The sequence below is a fragment of the Tenrec ecaudatus genome, chromosome 1, assembly GCF_050624435.1.
Source record: "Tenrec ecaudatus isolate mTenEca1 chromosome 1, mTenEca1.hap1, whole genome shotgun sequence".
Classification (NCBI taxonomy): domain Eukaryota; kingdom Metazoa; phylum Chordata; class Mammalia; order Afrosoricida; family Tenrecidae; genus Tenrec; species Tenrec ecaudatus.
Window position 1 is genome coordinate 192,378,714 of NC_134530.1, and position 18,536 is coordinate 192,397,249.

Genomic DNA, 18,536 nt, shown 5'->3' on the forward strand with positions numbered 1-18,536 from the left:
CGTGTTATTTCCTCTCGTATGCCCTGCCATCTAGTGCTTGTTGATCTGAATCCTAAATGAAGGTCTGAGCTTAATTTCTACCTTTTCACAGCTGGATTTTTAACCTTTCTGTTTCTAAGGTACAGTAGTTAAAGCTCTCAGCTGCAAACTGAGAAGTCAGCATTTCAAGCCCAGCAGTCAGCCACAGGACAGAAGCGTACAGTGGCACTCTCTGTCTTTAGAGAGGAAGTCTCAGTAACCTCGGGCAGCAGCTCTGCCCTGCACTGGAAGGTCCCAACTCGATTGAAATTAACTCGATGGCAGTGGGTTTTGTTTAGGTATGAAATAAATAATCGTACAAAGTTGAAAACTCAAGGGCATATACACTTAAATGCTCACAAAGATGAAGCAAGTTATGTAAATAAGTGAAGTAACCAGAATTAAAATAATAAATGAAAAATACAGGTAGTCCCCAACTTAAAACAGATTTGAGTTACAACAAATCACACTCAGGGTCATTTGGGTTTTGTTTGTTTTTTAAAAATAATAAAATTGGAATTTTTTATACACTTGCTACTAGTGACAAACTACTTACAATGTTAACATGTATCCATTGGTCTATAATGTAATGTTTCCAATCCTTAGATCAGACTCACTGCCATGGAATTGGCTCCCACTCCCAGCAGCTCTGTAGACTGGAGCAGAACTCTGCCCCTTGGGGTTGCTGAGGCTGTACTCTGTACAGAAGCAAACTGCCACATCCCTTCTATCGACTGGCTGATGGGTTTGAACCCCTAGCCTTCTCAACCCCCAGAGACAAAGGTTGGGTTTGTAAAGTTACTGATACTAAAGGCAGTAGTGAAAACTGCAAAAGGAGCTATTGAGCTTATGTCCGAACCCACCTCGGGATGAAGCCGCCGGTGCAGGGCCCCTGGAAGTCAGAGGTGGCCTGTTTACGGGGTATGACACAGGTTGGTGCAGCGGGCAATGGGAGGGCAGTTCCCAGGCGGCGAACAAGAGCGGTTCCTACATCTGTCTGTAAGTTGAGCATGTAGGTAAGGGAACAGGTGTGTATAGCTCTTATTTAGCAATACTTTGGTGCAAGAAAAACCTCAAAGCCTGGTCTGTGCTTTCAAAGCTACCCGTGTGGCAACTGAAGGTGGTTGAGATGAAGACTTTGTTGTGAATAGAGGCTGAAGAGGAGATCCCATTTGAAAGAAGGGTTGCTTTGATTGCCTTCCCTGGGAAACGTAAGTGTCTGTAGTCCTGGGAAGGAGCCCTGGTGGTGTGGTGGGCTTGTGGTGGCTAGTAGCCACGTTTTGAAATGACCAGTGCCGCCGCCTCAGGAGAAAGACGAGTGTGTCTCACAACTTCAGAAACCCCAGGAGCGGGGTCTCTATGAGTCCGAACCCATGCCGTGGCAGTGAATGTGTTTTGTTTTGCTTCGCTTTTTAAAAAAATATTTTCTGGGTAGTGCAAGTCCCTAATAAACTGGACTACTGACCAGAAGCTTAGTGATTTGAGTCCTCCCAGAGGCACTCATAAGAAAGGCCTGGTGATCAACTGAGAAAGCAGCCATTGCGAGCCCTGTTGGAGCAGCTCTGCGCCGACTCATCTGCAAGTGTCATCAGTCAGCATCGAGTCCACAGCAACGGGTGTTTGTATTTTTATTTTAATTGAGTCTTGGAAAGGAAAACTGGGTTGAGAGTAATACTAGAGGCAAAAAAATATTAGAGGAAGCTAGGCTGTAGGTTGGTTCATTTGGGGTCATCGAAAAAGTTGAGATTCTATGAAAGAAAAAACGGGTCTGTATGGTAGGTGTGGAGGCCCTGGTGGTGTCATGGTTACGAGTTGGTTGCAAATCACGTGGTCAACAGTTCAAAGCCACCAGCTAGCTCCGTGGGAGAAAGACTGGGCTTTCTATTCCCGTAAACAATTACAGACAGGATAGATGACTCCTTCAGGACCAGTGGTGAGAGTGGTGTTGCCTGGAGGGTAGAGGGAATGTGGGGTAGAAACAGGGAACTGACTACAAGAATCTATGTATAGCCTCTTCCCTGGGGAATAGACGGCAGAGAAGAGGGGGGGGGGTGTCAGACAGTGTAAGATATGACAAAAAAATAATTAATGAATTCTGAAGGGTTTACGAGGTGGGGGGAGGGAGGGGGAAAAATGAACAGCCGATATTAAGGGCTCAAGTAGAAGGCAAATGTTTTGAGCATGATGATGGCAACAAATGTACATATGTGCTTGACACGATGGATGGATGTATGGATTGTGGTAAGAATTGTATGAGCCCCCAATGAAATGATTTTTTAAAAAAATTACAGTCGCAGAAACCCACAGACGGGCACTGTAAGTTGGCATCAACTAAATGGTAATGGTATGCTAGATGGCCTAAAGAATGCAGCAGAAATTTAGTGAGTGGAACCAAAAGGATGCTCAATGAAAAAGCTTTGCCATGCCAACCAGCAACAAGTAGTACCTGTTATCAAAGCCTGGGCCCTAATGACTGCTAACCAGAAGGCCGGAGGGCCACACTCACCACAGGAGGGGCGGCCTGCTGTCAGCTGCAGTAAGGCTAGCAGCCGGGGAGCACTGGGGCCTAGTTCTAGGCTGCCACGTGGGTGGCTGTGCCAAAATGCTCCATGGGGGTCTCCTTGAATTTCTTGGCCTGCAAGATTAGGTCATTGCTTTAAGTGGCTTATAATCTTGAACAGATAAGGTATAAATCTGAAAAAGTTTAAAGATATTATGAAGTCATAAAAATTATCCAGTGAATGGTATAGAGGGTGTATTCATTTATAGCAGTGTGCACTAGAAGGAGGTCACTTTACGACCCCATTCTCCCTAGCAGGTTGGCACAGCATTAGGTGCCCACATTCTGTGGACCTTTATAGAAAAAGGGGACTATATTCAACATCTTCTAAATGGTAACTCTCTTCAAACCTGTGAGAAAACCAGAAAATAGCTGACACTTGAAAGATAATAAGATTTGAGCCAAGATGAGTCGAAAGGGCATGAGGAAAACATAAGGTTTATTTGGAAGATCATGAGTGAGTACTTCATTGTGCTTGCATTTACTCTGAAAATTTCATGAACCTGGAGCGCAGAGGTGTGGAGGGAAAGCATATCTTCTGACTATTGTGATGTGTGTGTCTTACACATTTCAAACATCTTTGTAACAGTGACTTGGCATGGGCTTGTCCAACCACATTCTTTTGGGAGCTGTGTTAGTTTTTGTTGGTATAACTCTGTACACCAGGAGTAGGAAAGCAGTCACTTCCATTTATAGGCGCATGAAGTGTTTCAGAAATCGTGGTGTTGATAATTAAAACTTAAAAGGCTTTTGTACCCAAATGAGGCGGTGTTCAAAATAGTTTCGGCTGTAATAATAGTTATCAGTGTACAGCAAGGGGTACACGAACTTTCCCACAACTTGGAAAATTGCTATATGCAGATGCAAGAAATTGAGATTCAGAGAGGTTAAAGTAACTGCCTTCTTTGTACACCCGTCAGGAAGTCAACTGCTTTCTCCCAGAGTTCCTCCGCAGCTCTGGCTCAAGGCTTGCTTTGAATGGGTCCTAAGGAGACATTTCCTTAAGTAAGACGTTTGCAGGATGCAAGTGTGCTCCCCATATTCTGTGACTCTAGATCGCGGGGGTTGTGTGTTAAGGCTGCCATATTATTAATAACTGCATTTTAAATGTGACATTGAAATATAGCTACAAATGAACTCCCTCTGCCCATTGTTTTTTTCACATTTTTTTCAAACAACTAGTTAAGACGAAACTCATTCATCTAATTCTGTTTCAGGTATCTATTTGTCAGATTTAACATATATTGACTCCGCATACCCATCAACCGGCAGCATTCTAGAAAATGAGCAAAGATCAAATTTAATGAATAACATCCTTAGAATAATTTCTGATTTACAGCAGTCCTGTGAATATGGTAAGTGGACGCCCATCCTCACACGGAGGCAGATCATGATTATTTTTTTATTCCCATTTAATTAGTTTTACGCTTTTTATTCTTCAGCTTTTATAAGTTAGATCATGATATTGAGTAAAGAACCATTATTTGGGAAACCAAATGATTAGAAAATGGGGTTTGGTTTAGTTTTTTTAATAACTTGGGTCCTTCAAATTTGATAAGGAGAAGGGTTGGCTGTTTTTATATTTTTAATGTTTGTTTCACATTCATTCATATTGGGAAAATATGTTATGCTTAACAATAGCCCCTTTTACATTTGACTTGAGAACTTTGTGTCCATATTAACTTTCTCTGTCAATTGTCTGAAGGCTGTCACGTTCCCTGTAATCTTGGAACCATTGAGAATCAGTTGGTTCCCTTGTGCTTTCGTTGATAACCCAAATGGTCAGAATATGCTCAGCAGATCACACAGATAATTTGTATGCTATTTAAAACAATGAGATGACCTCATATGATTTATTTAAAATGAATTTGTCACAAAACTAACTATTTGTCTGCATCTATACCCAAAAATGTGTCTAGGGAAAGGAGAGCATCATAGTGGAAATTAAATAAAGAAATAATTTCTTACTCTTGCTGTTTTCCAGTTTTTTAAACATAACACCAAATTATAGTGCTAAATCAAATCTTATTTCAAATGTGTATATAGGAGAAAGACACACATTTACACATGGGAGCTACGTTTCTTTAATCCCCTCTTCTCCTCCCTTCCCCTAAACAAAACACCTTTCTTTACATCTTGCTTTTAAAATGAAGTCCCCGATTTTCCTATGAGATCGATGAGTGAGACTTTATAAATGAAACCATTTTATAAAACATTGTACAAATAGCATGTAACTGATTTTTATCTGTGTTAGCAATGCTTTCTATAACTCATTGGTTTCTTTATTATAGCCCAGGTACAATTTCTAAATTATCTCCAGTTTAATATCAAACACATTTACCTCAGTAATGTCCTCCTAGAGTTAATTGAAATTTGGGTGCCATCTGGTCTTAATTTTCTTTAAAATATAATTTTAAGCAGCATGTGGTAAGATAAATATTCTTTTTAAAGTTAACTTTTTAAAGTTTTAGTTGAAATGTACCTTATAGGATAATCGTTCTTCACCTTTTGCCTAGATATTCCCATGTTGCCTCATGTCCAAAAATACCTGAACTCTGTGCAATATATAGAAGAACTACAGAAGTTTGTGGAAGACGATAATTACAAGTAGGTTTGATCTTGAAAGGTGTTTTGTATGACTTTGTCCTGCCCTCCACCCTTCCATATCTGTGTGTTCAACAGCAACATTGTATCATATAAATGCCATGCAAGTGTCTAACACAGTGGTCAATTTCTAGTAGTAAAGGCATTTTGTTTGGTTTTACATTTGCTTTATGTCAATCACAATATATTTTATAAATAGCTGATGCCCACTTCTCCTTTCCATTGAAATGGACTATCCAAGGTGAAGAAGCATGGGGAGTGGGTGGATTTAAATCATTAACTCGTGTTCTCATTGTGTTGTGTGGCATAGATCTGGGGTTCTCTGAAGGTGTGGGGACAAGGAGCTCATCTCTCTGAGGCTTTTCCTTTCTTTTTTAGCTGTGTTAATTTTACAAATATTTTTGCGTAGCTTTATTAAGTCAATTGTTCACAAGCTTTTAAGCAGAACTTTACTACAGTGTTTTCCTATTTTAAAGTTTTCTCAAAGTGAAAAGAGTAGATTGTTCTTCTGTAGCATAATGTGTCCGTCTTTCCAGTCTGGTGTGGGAGTGATGATCAACTTCCAATTTTTCAAGGATTCTGCAGAGCGGAATCAGCCAATTAAAGGTTAGAAATTCCAAAAAAAGCTATAATTGCATTTCATCAGATATTAAAGGCCGCGCTCTCTTCAGTAACACACAGTAAAATTTGAACCAGTGCAGAAATGATGAGAGTGGCCTCTGTGCAAGAATGACATGCAGACTCATGAAGTGTTTCATGTAAAGACCAAATGACGTAATACATAGCCACATGGAACAGTGTCCGTTTTGTAAGCACCACTAACATGTAAATTATTATTTTTATATTTAAGCAATTTTTAATTTTAATAGCACAATTTACACTGAATATAAATCTGTTTAAACGACAAAAAAGTGAAATTTAAAACTACATATAAATTGCAGAAACTCTGAAAATATCTTTATATGTTATCTATTGTCTTCCATTTGGTAACATTACCTCTAAAGTGGTATTATTTCCATACCAGTTTTTGTCTTACAAAGATTTTGCATGGTAACTTGTTTGAAAATCTATGGAGTCCATGGATCCATTTTCGACTAGGTTGTTTTACAAATCTCTTATTGCCTGAGATTATGCAATTCTTGAGCTTGGTAGTCTGTCTCCAATCTCTTATATCTCCCACTGCCTCTCATCCTGTCTCTCTCCTTGCTGGCACAACACTCAACACGTAATAAACATAGAGATTTTCTAACCAAGTACAGAGGATGTTACCTTAAAATCCCCAAATATGAGTGAACTATTAAAAATCTGTCTGGCTCAAGAAATGTATTGAATTTAAGAGAAACTACATTTTAACTATTAAGGAGCAGTGAAGCTTAAGGTGTTTCTGTACAGTTAGAGAAGATGGTAAATTTTAACTACTGTTGTAAAAAGTAAAGTTTTCTTGAAGATCACCTCGACTTTGCTGAAAAGCCGCTAGGTAACTGTGTACAGACATGCTAATAAGCGGACTGTGAAAATGGCTGTGAACAGACTCACTACAGCTAGAGCTGCCTGCCCACTATATTTGTTTTTAACGTGCACATAGTCCTCAACTTAAGATCAAGTTCTCTTCATTGTACATTAGTTCTGACATGAACCGAATGCCTAATTTTTGTTTTAATTATTATTACTACCCTTTTATCAGTATTTTATAAACCCAGCAGTGTTTTGAACAACAAGTCATAAAATTAAACACTGTGAGTGGATAGGTGGCTGAGAATGAGAACTTGGGCAGGTAATGTACTGTAGCATACCACCAACAATGAGGTATACTGGCGGGGAAAAGGGAGAAGTAGCTTCCATCCATCGTAACTCTCACAGGTGCGGAGTTGAGAGACCCTCAAAACACCCCGCAGGGTCTCTGCCACTGAGTGCATTCTTACTCATGGTGGCCCAAAGAACAAGGTCGAGCTGCCCTGTGGGTTTCTGAGACTGTTGAGTAGAAAGCCTCTCTTATTCCAGAGCCGCTGGTGGTTTTGAATTGCTGATCTTGCTGCAAGGGCCCCTTAAGTTAGTGACTACCTGAATTAAGCTTTGGTTACAGACCTTTGTGCTGATTGCAGAAATTTCAAAAATGAATAAAATATTGTTCTTGCCCTCAGTCCATTGTAACACATACACCAAACAATTACACCACAGTGTGAGCAGTGCGCTTGCAACCTGCCTGAGGGCCCGGCGATTCCTCTTCTAAGGAAACGTGACCCCGCCCCACCCCAGCCCAGCCCCCAGTGATACCAAGACAAGGGAATTACCTAATCCACTTGTGTGCAGCAGCTAACTGCTGGTCACAGAACATCTTTAAACACATTTTGTTTGAAATAAACATGTTAACCTCCCCCTTCCCCCCCCCCCCCAAAAAAAAAGAGTAAAGCAAGAGAAAGGAAGGAAGGAACAGCCTCAGGAAACAGTCACCTGAGCTGGCTCTGAGCAGGTGAGGTAGAGCTGCTGCTGAAGGGTAAGAGAAGGCGTGGTCTAGGAATGAGGCGAGAACACAAATGAAAGGCCGGAAGAAACAGCTTTGGTGGTGGTGGTGCAGATTCAGTATGTCTCAGGAGCCTCCAGCATTACGCAAGCTGAAAGTGTAGTTTCCACTCAGGGAAACCTTCCTCAGGCCGCGACCCTTTCATACAGTTACCATAACATTATTTTCGTTGTGACTTCATCACTGTAATTTGGCTACTGTTAGGAATCGGGCGACCCCTGTCCTTCAACCCTTCCCAAAGGGGTTGCGACCCACGGGTTGAGAGCGGCTGCTCGGGCGCATTATAACTTGGAACCAGTGGAATTGTCAGTGGCCAGGAGTGTTTGTTCTTTATGTTGGAAAGTCGTGTAATAAAAATGACACCTTTTGGGCAACTTCGTCTGTACCACAGCCAGTCTCAGGACAGGCTACACCTGTGTGCTTTCATCACATGCAAATGGTCCGACACTGTGTTTGATTTTAGCAGAGAATATAATATCTTCTTTGTGAACCAACCTCCCTGGGAGTTATTAAATATTAGTGTGATGACCTTGCACACGACTGACGCCCTTGGCTAGCTGTCATTTCAGTGTCGTTTTGTAGTGGCTTGTGTTGTTTTCTACTGCTATCAGGGAGCACGGCTGCAGGACGCATTGGGATTCATTCACCCAGCAGTTCTCTTTCCACCCCTTCCTGTTCCGTCCGTCTTGGGCTGCACTAGGAAAAGTGCCATCATTTTGGTGACCCCTTTGTCTCCTCAGCGAGAAGCTTCCGAAGGGCAAGGACGCCATGTCTTGGGCTCTATCACAGCCACGGCCCTGAGCATAGTACCCAACGTGAAACGGGGTCCAATGAATATTGACACCGATGAAGGCGGTGCAGTCTGGCGCCTAAATGACAGAAGGAAGCAGCTTCTTTAAAAATGAAGTCGTTCTTGTAATCGCACATTCAATATGTAGATTTTACCTTGCCTTATAAGTGGAGCATAATCACACTTAATTTCCTCTTGGGTTATCAAAGAAATGATTTTAAAACCTCAGATGTGTTCCTCTCTCGTGAATATCATTGAATTGTGCAGTCACATAAATGTTTCAGCTGGGAGAATATTAAACAGATTTTATTAATTTTCAGACAAGTGCTTAGGAAGAGCCCTGGGCTTGTAGCACAGTATTTTGTACAACGTTTTTACTGCCCGGTTTTCTGAAATAGTTTCCACTGAGAGGAAAAATTCTCTCTTTTGCTGTGGAACTCAAAACTGAATAGGTTCTACTACATGGAAATAATAAACTGTGACTTGGAGTTTTACCAAGGTTTTTGCCCGCAACTTTTATATCTGTATTGATCCTTACTTTGATAAGTTTGTTTGGTTTATTAGTTGGTAAGTTTTAAATAAAGTGTTTTTGACGTGTTCAGTGCTACAGTCAAACCCTGTGGTATTGAGGCGTTGGGCTGCTAATCACAAGTTCGATAGTTCAAACCCACCAGCCACACTCTGGGGAAATGATGAGGCTGTCTGCTTCTAGGAAGGTTTACAGTCTCAGAAATCTTAAGGGACAGTTCTGCTCTGTCCTATAAGGTCACTGTGATTTGGAATTGACTTGATAGTGGATATAATCAAGCCAGCAGTTTATCTAATAAAGATTCTTAAAATAATTTGCTGAATGTTTCATTTATATGTGAAAGTTTCTGAAATTTAAATGTCTGGTATCAATGGCCTCAAGTCAAGTCATCTTTTAGTCATTCAACAAATATTTTTAAATCTGTTGAATTGTTTGGCAACTTTAGCTTAGGGGAAATTTTTAATGTTTTAAAATAAACATCGTTTTAATGTTCTTCCTAATAATCCCTAGAATGAACTGTAAGATTGACTTAGAATGAAAGAGGTAAGAGACTTGACCATTATCTACTATGTGCTCTTAAAAATATATAGCTATTTTATAGAAATGTTTTAATTTTTTCTAAGTAACTAATATTTTATGAACTATTAATCACTTGATGTATCTTATTTCTTTTTAAAATTTAGGCTTTCCTTAAAGATAGAGCCAGGGACAAGCACACCACGTTCTGCTGCCTCCAGGGAAGATTTAGTAGGTTAGTGCATAGTTTATTTCATTACCTGCATGGAAAAACAAAATACCACTTCTCACATCGAAGTGCAGGGATCCATTTAATTCATTATCAGTTCTGTTCTCCCATCATTCCACTTATGTTCTGACACAAGCTACAAAAGCAGCACTTGACCGTCCAACCCTAACCCCCGGAGCTGGGTCCTGTCTCAGAACTTAACGGGCACGGTCCTTCAGACTGACTACATCTGCCCAACACCAGAGACCAGTTCCAGACGTGAGAGTCCCGGGGACACCCTCTGTTGTCACCTGATGGCTGCATATTAGGGATTTCCCCACTCTTCCTCCAAGAAAGCACCCTCCTCCCTTCAACCTGGCTCACACTACTTCCTTGGGTTCGATAATCATCAAAATAGCTCGCAGAACTCACACAAAGTACTAGAGTTTTGATCGAAGTTTTATTATAACAAGACACATAAGTCAGGTCTGAAGGATTCCCACTGCAGACCTCCCAAGTCCCAGAAAGGGAATGTGCTACCTAGCCTCCCGCATGAATCAACGTCTACCAACATCTTCCACCAAGAAAGCCTGTGGAGCTCCCATGTCCAGAGCTTCCACTGGGGCCTGAAGGTACAGTCCAAAACAGGCCCTCTCTAGCTTGACATCAACTGATCTCACTCAGTGGTCTTTCTAGCTGTTCAGCCCCATCCCAGAGTCTCCTCGTTTGCATAAACTGTCTTTGTTATCTAGTGCTGCTATAACAGAAATTTCCCCTCTCACCGTTTAGGAGACTAACTTGAGAATAGGAGCGTCAGCTCCAGGAGCAGCTCGCTCTCTCTGTTGGCTCTAGGTGAAGGTCTTTGTCTCCTTGTACATTGGGCCCAGTGTCCCTTGAAGATCCCCATGTGTCCTGGGTCTAGGACTTCTCAGCACAGTCACTCTAGGTCCAGAGAACGTGCTGCACTCTCATCTCATCTCATGGTGGTCAGGTCTGTCCCCTCCCCTGCTTGCTTCTCTCTCCTTTGATCTCCTGTGGGAGAAAAGAAGGTGCAGGCACGCCCCAAGGGACACGCCCCTACCTGGAGAGTGTAGCTGTGTCCTCACTAATCCCCTTGCGACCATTTGACATCATTTCACATCATGGGTGATGATTACATCAGACTGAGAAGCCTGGCCTTGCCAGACTGATGGATACTTGGGAGGGTCCATAATCAACCCATGATAACCGGATAGGCTAGCTGTGGCCTGGACGTCTTTAAGATGCTTGAGCCTTAGAGGTTCTCTCTCAGGCACCAAATTCTTAGGGTAAAGCTCACTCCTCCATACTACCTCATGGCAAATCAGACACCTAATAAGAATACCTTAAAGTAAATAACAATTAACACATGTACTTAACATATTTGGGGGGTTAAAATCTGTGCACCCTTTCTGTTTCATTGTTTGTTTTTTGTTTTGGGAGGGGGGTGAGGGGCTGGCTTTCTTTAAAATCAAGGAGTTCCAGTGGTGTAGTCATTATACATTGAGCTGTGACCCGCAAGGTCAGCAGTTCGAAACCACCAACCACTCAGAGGAAGAAAGACAGGGCACTCTACTCCCTGAAGGTTTATAGACTTGGAAACCTACAGGGCAGTTGTACCCTGTCCTAGAGGGTGGCTGTGCGTGGACGCACTATGAATCGGTGTCCACTCGAAGGCAGGGAGTAGGTTTTTTTCTTTTTTAATTAAAATATTGCTTGTACTTTGTTTCACTGATACACAAGCAAATAGGCCGCCTAGTCTAGGAAATATATACTATATGTGTAATATGTATAATAAATATATTTATATGTAAAGGATGCACAGTCTTAAGCTGTGAGGTTGATTCCACTAGAAATAAAAAGGTCTAATTAAAACGACAGAAATCCACTTCAGTGGGGTTTTTTTGTTTTGTTTTCTTTAGTGCTAGGCCTAATGTTAATGTGAAAATAGCCATAGTTATCTATTAATTCCCCTGCGGGTATATAAGTGAAAACAGCACTGGGTTGAAAATGTGGTGAATGGATAAGGATTAGGGTTGAACAACATAAGGAATGAAACTGGTGTCACTGAGCCGTGCCTATGAAGATTACTGAAGTGACCATTGTTTTGTCACACATATATTTGCGATCATTGTAAAAACACAAGGTGCCCTTGAACACACAAACCAGCACTCGACTTGACCTCCGGCAACCTGGATGTTTCCCTTTGTTTCCTCTGTGTGCAGGGGGAGGTGTCCTGAGCACATCTCGTTTCATTCCAGTGCTTTCCCTGTAAACGTGGGACAGATTTGTACTGCCTTAGATAGAAATGAATAGATTTTGTACGTCTTAACCCTGGTAGTGCAGGGGTTAAATACTCAAGCACTCTCCGCAGCTGCTGCTCAGAAGAAAGGGGTGCCAGTTCTGCTCTGGCGGACTCAAACGGCGGTACATTTTTGTGTCTTAGGATTTTGTGTTTTAGGACTCAGAAAATAGGGTGTTCTCCTCTTTCCCATTTTCTATGAAACAACAAAAAACACTCTTTCGGGGCCATTGGAAAATCTCTCTCTTGTTTAACTCTCAGGTCCTGAAGTAGGAGCATCTCCGCAAAGTGGAAGAAAAAGTGTGGCAGCTGAAGGATCCTTGTTGCCCCAGACGCCCCCGTCGCCGCGGAACCTGATCCCACACGGGCATAGGAAGTGCCACAGCTTGGGTTACAAGTCAGCATTTTCCCGTTTTAGCTTTTCATTGTTTTAAGTTGCTTATATTTTCATTTATGTTGTATTTGCTTTATTAGTTTTCTAACACAGTCTTCTTTTATAAAAACAACTTTAGTCTGCATAAAATATCTTTTTTACTTAAAAGTATTTATTTGTTCCTTTGCCTGAATAAGGAAATGAGCTGTCTGCACAGTTGGGAAGGGAGGCAACTGTTCCAGAAAGCGACCATAGGTCGACCTGCACAGCAGCATAGCACCTTCCTTTAAACAATAACCTGATGCCACCACAGTCAGTACTGGTCTCGGGCAGTCAGCGTCCTAAAGTAAGGTCTATGGAAAGGACGCTCTTCATTTCCAAATGTAAAGATAGGGAACCTAATTGTTTTGAGGTGTTTTGTTTTTAATTTACCAAAGACCAGCGGGTTTCCTGGAAGGGGAAAAAATCCTTAAACGTTTAGTTTGATGCTTTTGTGACACATTCTGTGTCTTCGTTAGTCAAGAGGAGCCTTTTCTGTCATTATGTTTCTGAGAGAAACACTGCTCTGTTTCAGTTTCATTCATAAGATGAACACAGCGGAATTTAAGAGTGCAACGTTCCCGAACGCAGGACCAAGGCATCTCTTAGATGACAGCGTCATGGAGCCCCACGCCCCATCTCGGGGCCAAGCTGGAAGCTCCACTCTGTCTAGCGGGATTTCAATAGGTGAGACATACTTCCAGCAGGGAAGAGGGGCCTCCACCTTATATTTTTTTAAAAGGGATTTTTAACAAAGCTCAGCTGGAAAACATGCAGTTAACTCTGACCACCCCCACCACTCCCGCCTAGCCCATTCCTACTGCTCGCAGCCCGATGTGACCAAGTAGCCTGCCGCTGAGGGTGTCCTCGACTGGGCTGTACCGGAGCAGACAGCCTCATCTTTCCGCCGCAGCCAGGGAACACTACGAAAGCAAAGTCGCCGTTAGCTGTAGGAGCGTTGCAGGCACAACTCCCGATACTGATAATCCAGGTGGTGACTGACCTTCCAGTCAAAGCCCATCTTTCCCAGGGCGCCTGGCATTGTCATCAGTGCTTCCGGCTGCTTGGTGGTTTTATCTAGGTGGGTCCATCTTCTCTCAAAAGGCTGTTACTGTATCAGGCGCCTTATCCTTGAAGAAATGAGTAAAAAGCAGAAGCGATATTTCATAATTGCATTGGTCTTAAACTAACAAACTTCATAAAGAAAACATTTTGCACTTTTGTACATTTTCAGGTGGGAGAAAAAGTCCTTATTATATGATGAACTTGAGCTGTAAATAGGCATGTAAAAAGGTTTTGTACTGTGGTTAAGTTAGGTCGCCTTGCCTCCTTTTCCCATTGTCTTGCAAAAATAAATCTAGCAGCGGTAATATTAAAATGAAGAATTACTATGTGGCTATGTGGAGGCTCCCCACCCCTTACCCTCCCCCCCAAAAAAGTGGCTATTTTATGTGCATTTATAGTTTAAATGTGTCAAACAGGAAAAGTACCTCTGGCTTTTTAAAAATACAGAATGACTTTTGCTTTCAGGTAGCAGTGATGGCTCTGAGCTAAGTGAAGAGACCTCGTGGCCTGCTTTTGAAAGGTAGAGAAATTGGCCCTTTAAGCTTCTTTGAGTTTATTTTGTCTATCGGAAAGTGTCTGATAATGAGAATATTAAGAGGCCATTTTTATCATGTATACTTAAGGGGCCATTTTTGGTTCTTGCAAGTAGCAGAAATGAGGAGTTGATCGGGTCTTTTCCATTTACCTTTGCTTAGTAGCTTAACACATAATGTATGCGGGCTTTTGTACATTTTAAGTTGAAGGTTTGAAATAGTAATAACCAATTATGGTCAAGGCACTTTTGTGTTCAAAAGTATTTTTAAAAAATTAAGTATAATTACTTCCCCACATAGTAAGTAAAGGTAGTTGAAGATTGAATTTAAATTGTCATAAACTTCAAGTTATCTCAGAGTAAATAGATTTCTCCTATGACATGCTTAATAGGTCATGCCCCCTTCTCATTTCGCTGCTAGCGCAGAGCCATACAACTATTGCCTGCCTGCTGCAAATAGCATGTGTTGTCTTAAACTTCACATAGAAAATCTCCCTAAAATGTAGCCCAACACCGGAAGTCGTGGCTGCCCACTAAATGTTCATTATTTCTATTTTTCAAGCACAAGATGCTTGACTACTTACCATAATAATTGCTCTATTCTATGTAGGCAAAGCCACAAAGTAACAAGATGGCCACGTTTTCTACATTCAAGACACGCACATATCTTGTTTAAGCACATGCTATTTGCTGCTTGAATTTTACATACCGTATTGAAACAAAACTGCACCAGTTTTACTAGAACACAACGATCCTAATTATTTCCATTAGTTTTAGGCAATCCCATTAGAAAATTAGATCTTGGTTCTTGAGGAAACCACACAGATATCGTGGCTATTATGTGGCTAAGATTTTACTGGTGCACCAATATTTCTCAGCACTCTTTGATTATCAGTCTTCACAAGTGTTGCTCTGATTAGATTGGGTTTTGAGCAGTTTGTTTTTACATACCATTTCTCTTCCAAACATGGCTTTCAGTCTCTTTATTTGGGTTTTCCTGAAGTGGAAAGAACATGGCATTGCTTCTGGCAGGCTGTCTGCGTTTGTCTAAATTGTCTTAGACTCCCCATGCCACCCACCCTGAACCTCAAAAGACCATAAAGCCATAATCTGCTGCCTGTCCGACAAACTGTCATCCGTAGGTGACAGGCGCTGGTTGACACAGTCACTTACCGGGTTGCTGGGTATGGACGGACCTAGTATGGTGGTGGGTGCAGTAACCTGTCCCCGTCCAGCAGGTGACTGATGAAGACAGTGTTGTTTAATGGGGTTACCATCTAATCTCAAAACAATATTTTTCTTTTATGACAAATGTTTTGCTTTGCAAACATTTGCAGCTAAAATTCTGTTTGTGCCAAGTTTAAATCAGTGGCTCTTGGAAATTTTTGAGAGCTGTTAAACTAATTAAACTAATGACAGTCAGCAAGGTTCAGACCTGAAATAATGAAAAATGAACAGATACTAGAATTTAAAACATTCTTTGTTCATAGGGAACTGGACAATCATATTCGGAATGTTTTCACTGCCATCGAGTCAATGCTGACTCATAGTGACACCCCCCCTTCCCCACCCCGCCCATGGGTTTCTGAGACTGTGACTGTTTACCGGAGTAGAAAGACTCAGTCTGTTCTCCCTAGATGCTGCTAGTGGTTTTGAACTGCCAACCATGCGGATGGCAGTCTAACACATAGCCACCACACCACCAGGGCTCCGCTCTGAATATTAGGTGTGCCGAGTTTTGTTCTGATATCCTTATAAATGGAGGAACACAAAGTATATCATGCTTAAGGAGGCCAAAATAGTGGATTTTATTTTAAATATTATTTATCAGCAGTGCTACTTTTGCCTTTTCCCAGGCAAAGAAGCAGAATTGTTACTATGTGTATGTGTTTCCTTTGTTTGATAAGCATTAAGTGCCATTTTGGATAAATATTAACTCATACCATTTTTATCATTTATTGGCTTTTTCAGTTAATGTGGAAATAAAATAGTGGCTGTGTTTTTGTTTTGTTTTTCCAACTCAGTTCATCTCTTTTATTAGTTGTCTTTGATTTAACATAAAGGATAAGGAGGAAAATAGAAAGCATTTGGGCCCACGTGGGGTTTTTTTTTAATTTGTAGGCCATATTTCTTTTTAGGTGACTTCATGGGGACATGTAATTAAATCAGAGGTATCCTATGAAACCTGACATCCAAATAGTGAGAGAGAAAGAACCATTTTTGAAGTATTTTCAAGTTTTGGTATTAATTGGTTTTACACCGCTCTTGGATTCTCTTATTACAGTTTTGGAAGTATATACTCGAGTATAAGCCGACCCGAATATCAGCCAAGGCACCTGATTTTTTTAAAATCATTTTATTGGGGGCTCATTCAATTCTTATCACAATTCATACATACATTCATTGTGTCAAGCACATTTGTACATTTGTTGCCATCATCCTCAAAAAATTTGCTATTTGAACCCTTGATATCAGCTCTTCATTTTCCCCCTCCCTCCCCTCTCCTTCCTCCCTCATGAACAATTGATAATTTATAAATTATTATTATTTTGTCATGTCTTACATTGTCTGACGTGTCCCTTCACCCACTTTTCTGCTGTCCATTCCTCCAGGAAGGAGGTTATATGTAGATCCTTGCAATTGGTTCCCCCTTTCTACCCCACCTTCCCTCTACCCTCCCGGAATCACCACTCTCACACTGGTCCTGAGGGTTCATCTGTCCTGGATTCCCTGTGTTTCCAGTTCCTATCTGTACCAGTGTGCATCCTCTGGTAAGGTAAAATTGGGATTTGTAAGGTAGAATTCGATCATCATAGTGGAGGGAAGAAGCATTTAAGAACTAGAGGAAAGTTGTATTTTTCCTTGTTGGTACCCTGCAACCTGACTGACTCGTCTCCTCCCCAAGACCCTTCAGTAAAGGGGTGTCCAGTTGCTTACAGATGGGCTTTGGGTCTGTGCTCTGCACTCACCTTCATTTACAATGATAAGACTTTTTTCTTTTGATTCCTGATAAGTGATCCCTTCGACACCTCGTGGTCACACATGCGGGCTTTGTTGCTTCTCTGCTAGATGGCCACTTGTTTATCTTCAAGCCTTTAAGACCCCAGATGTTATATCTTTTGATAGCCGGGCACCATCAGCTTTCTTCACCACATTTGCTTATGCACACATTTGTCTTCAGCGATCATATCAGGAAGGTGGGCACCCACTGATAAAATGTTTTGTTCTTTGATGTCTGGTACCTGGTCACACAGGCTGGTGTGCTTCTTGCATGTGGGCTTTGGTGCTTCTGAGCTAGATGGCCGCTTATTTACCTTCAAGCCTTTAAGACCCCAGACGCTTTATCTTTTACTAACCAGGCACCATCAGCGAGCTTTCTTCACTACATTTGTTTATGCACCTCCTTTGTCTTGAGCGGCCATGTTGGGAAAATGTCGAGGCACCTAATTTTACCACAAAAATTTGCATGAAAAACGTGCTGAAAAACTCGGCTTATACACAAGTATATACAGTCTGTATGATATATGCTGGACACCAAAGTATTCTAGAATAAACAAAAGAAGAAGCAAATTCAAACTGATGCTGCATGCTTTAAGGAAGAAAGAGAAGCAGACACATAAGGGATCTTTTGCAGACATCAGAGAGCTGTATTACACAGAGAACTATTATACTGCTGTGCGTTGTGACGATGCATGTGTGAGTGAAAGTATGTGTAATATATGCAATTTGTAATGGGCTCCAACAGGAACAGATTATACCATTCTCTCGGCTCGGTGACCAGAGTGGCACGGAATGGCTCCTGGAGCCACGTGAAGGCCAGCAGGTACATGTCCCCTGCACTCGGGCCGCAGCACTCCGCTCTGGCAGTGGTGATCGGCTTACCCGGGCCGGCCTGCCGCTCCTCTTCTCGCCCATCTCCTTGGTGCTCGCGCACAAAATGCCCAGGAAGATTTGTTTCCCAAGGTTTGAGAGAGAGAAACTTGAAGTGTGCTTTTCCAGTCCACCAAGCGAATTGCTTACAGCGTGCATCTTTCTATCAGATTTGTTTAAATGCTTCCAAGGTGATAGCTTTTTGGCTGCACAGGGTTTTCTAATTCTGCTGGCTGTGGGCTGAGCAAAAATCGGCTTGTGGTTCTGGAGGCTGCATTAAATCATTTTCTTTGCTAATAAATCTACATTTATTATGGGCTTTTGAAATCCATCTGGAAAAAAAACCCAAAAAGCTACAAGGCCCTGTATTTGGACACTTCTATTTCATTAAATAGTATTTGTACATTTAAACTCCTGTTCATCCAGTTGTCCATTCAGTGCAGGTAACCCAGGTCTCTTTCAGTACTGTATTAGCTATGGAAAAAGAAACAGATGGGAGATTGATTCAGTTCTAAATACAACCAAATGGCAAACTTAAGCAGTGAGCTTCATGACCTTGCGGAGACCTCCCTACGTGTATCAATAGTGCTC

General features: G+C 41.6%; 1 protein-coding gene across 2 annotated transcripts in view; it reads left to right on the top strand.

Annotated features, from left to right (window-relative positions):
• Positions 1-18,536, top strand: part of RALGPS2 (Ral GEF with PH domain and SH3 binding motif 2) — a 148,263-nt gene that overhangs the window by 110,204 nt on the left and 19,523 nt on the right. The window contains exons 9-15 of one of the 2 annotated variants that reach the window (XM_075527852.1): positions 3,796-3,933; positions 5,095-5,185; positions 9,706-9,773; positions 12,328-12,463; positions 13,014-13,165; positions 14,009-14,063; positions 17,821-17,898. In XM_075527852.1, the coding sequence (XP_075383967.1) occupies positions 3,796-3,933; positions 5,095-5,185; positions 9,706-9,773; positions 12,328-12,463; positions 13,014-13,165; positions 14,009-14,063; positions 17,821-17,898 (718 nt within the window). The remainder of the gene's footprint in view (positions 1-3,795; positions 3,934-5,094; positions 5,186-9,705; positions 9,774-12,327; positions 12,464-13,013; positions 13,166-14,008; positions 14,064-17,820; positions 17,899-18,536) is intronic. The other variant, XM_075527857.1, reaches the window with a different exon arrangement.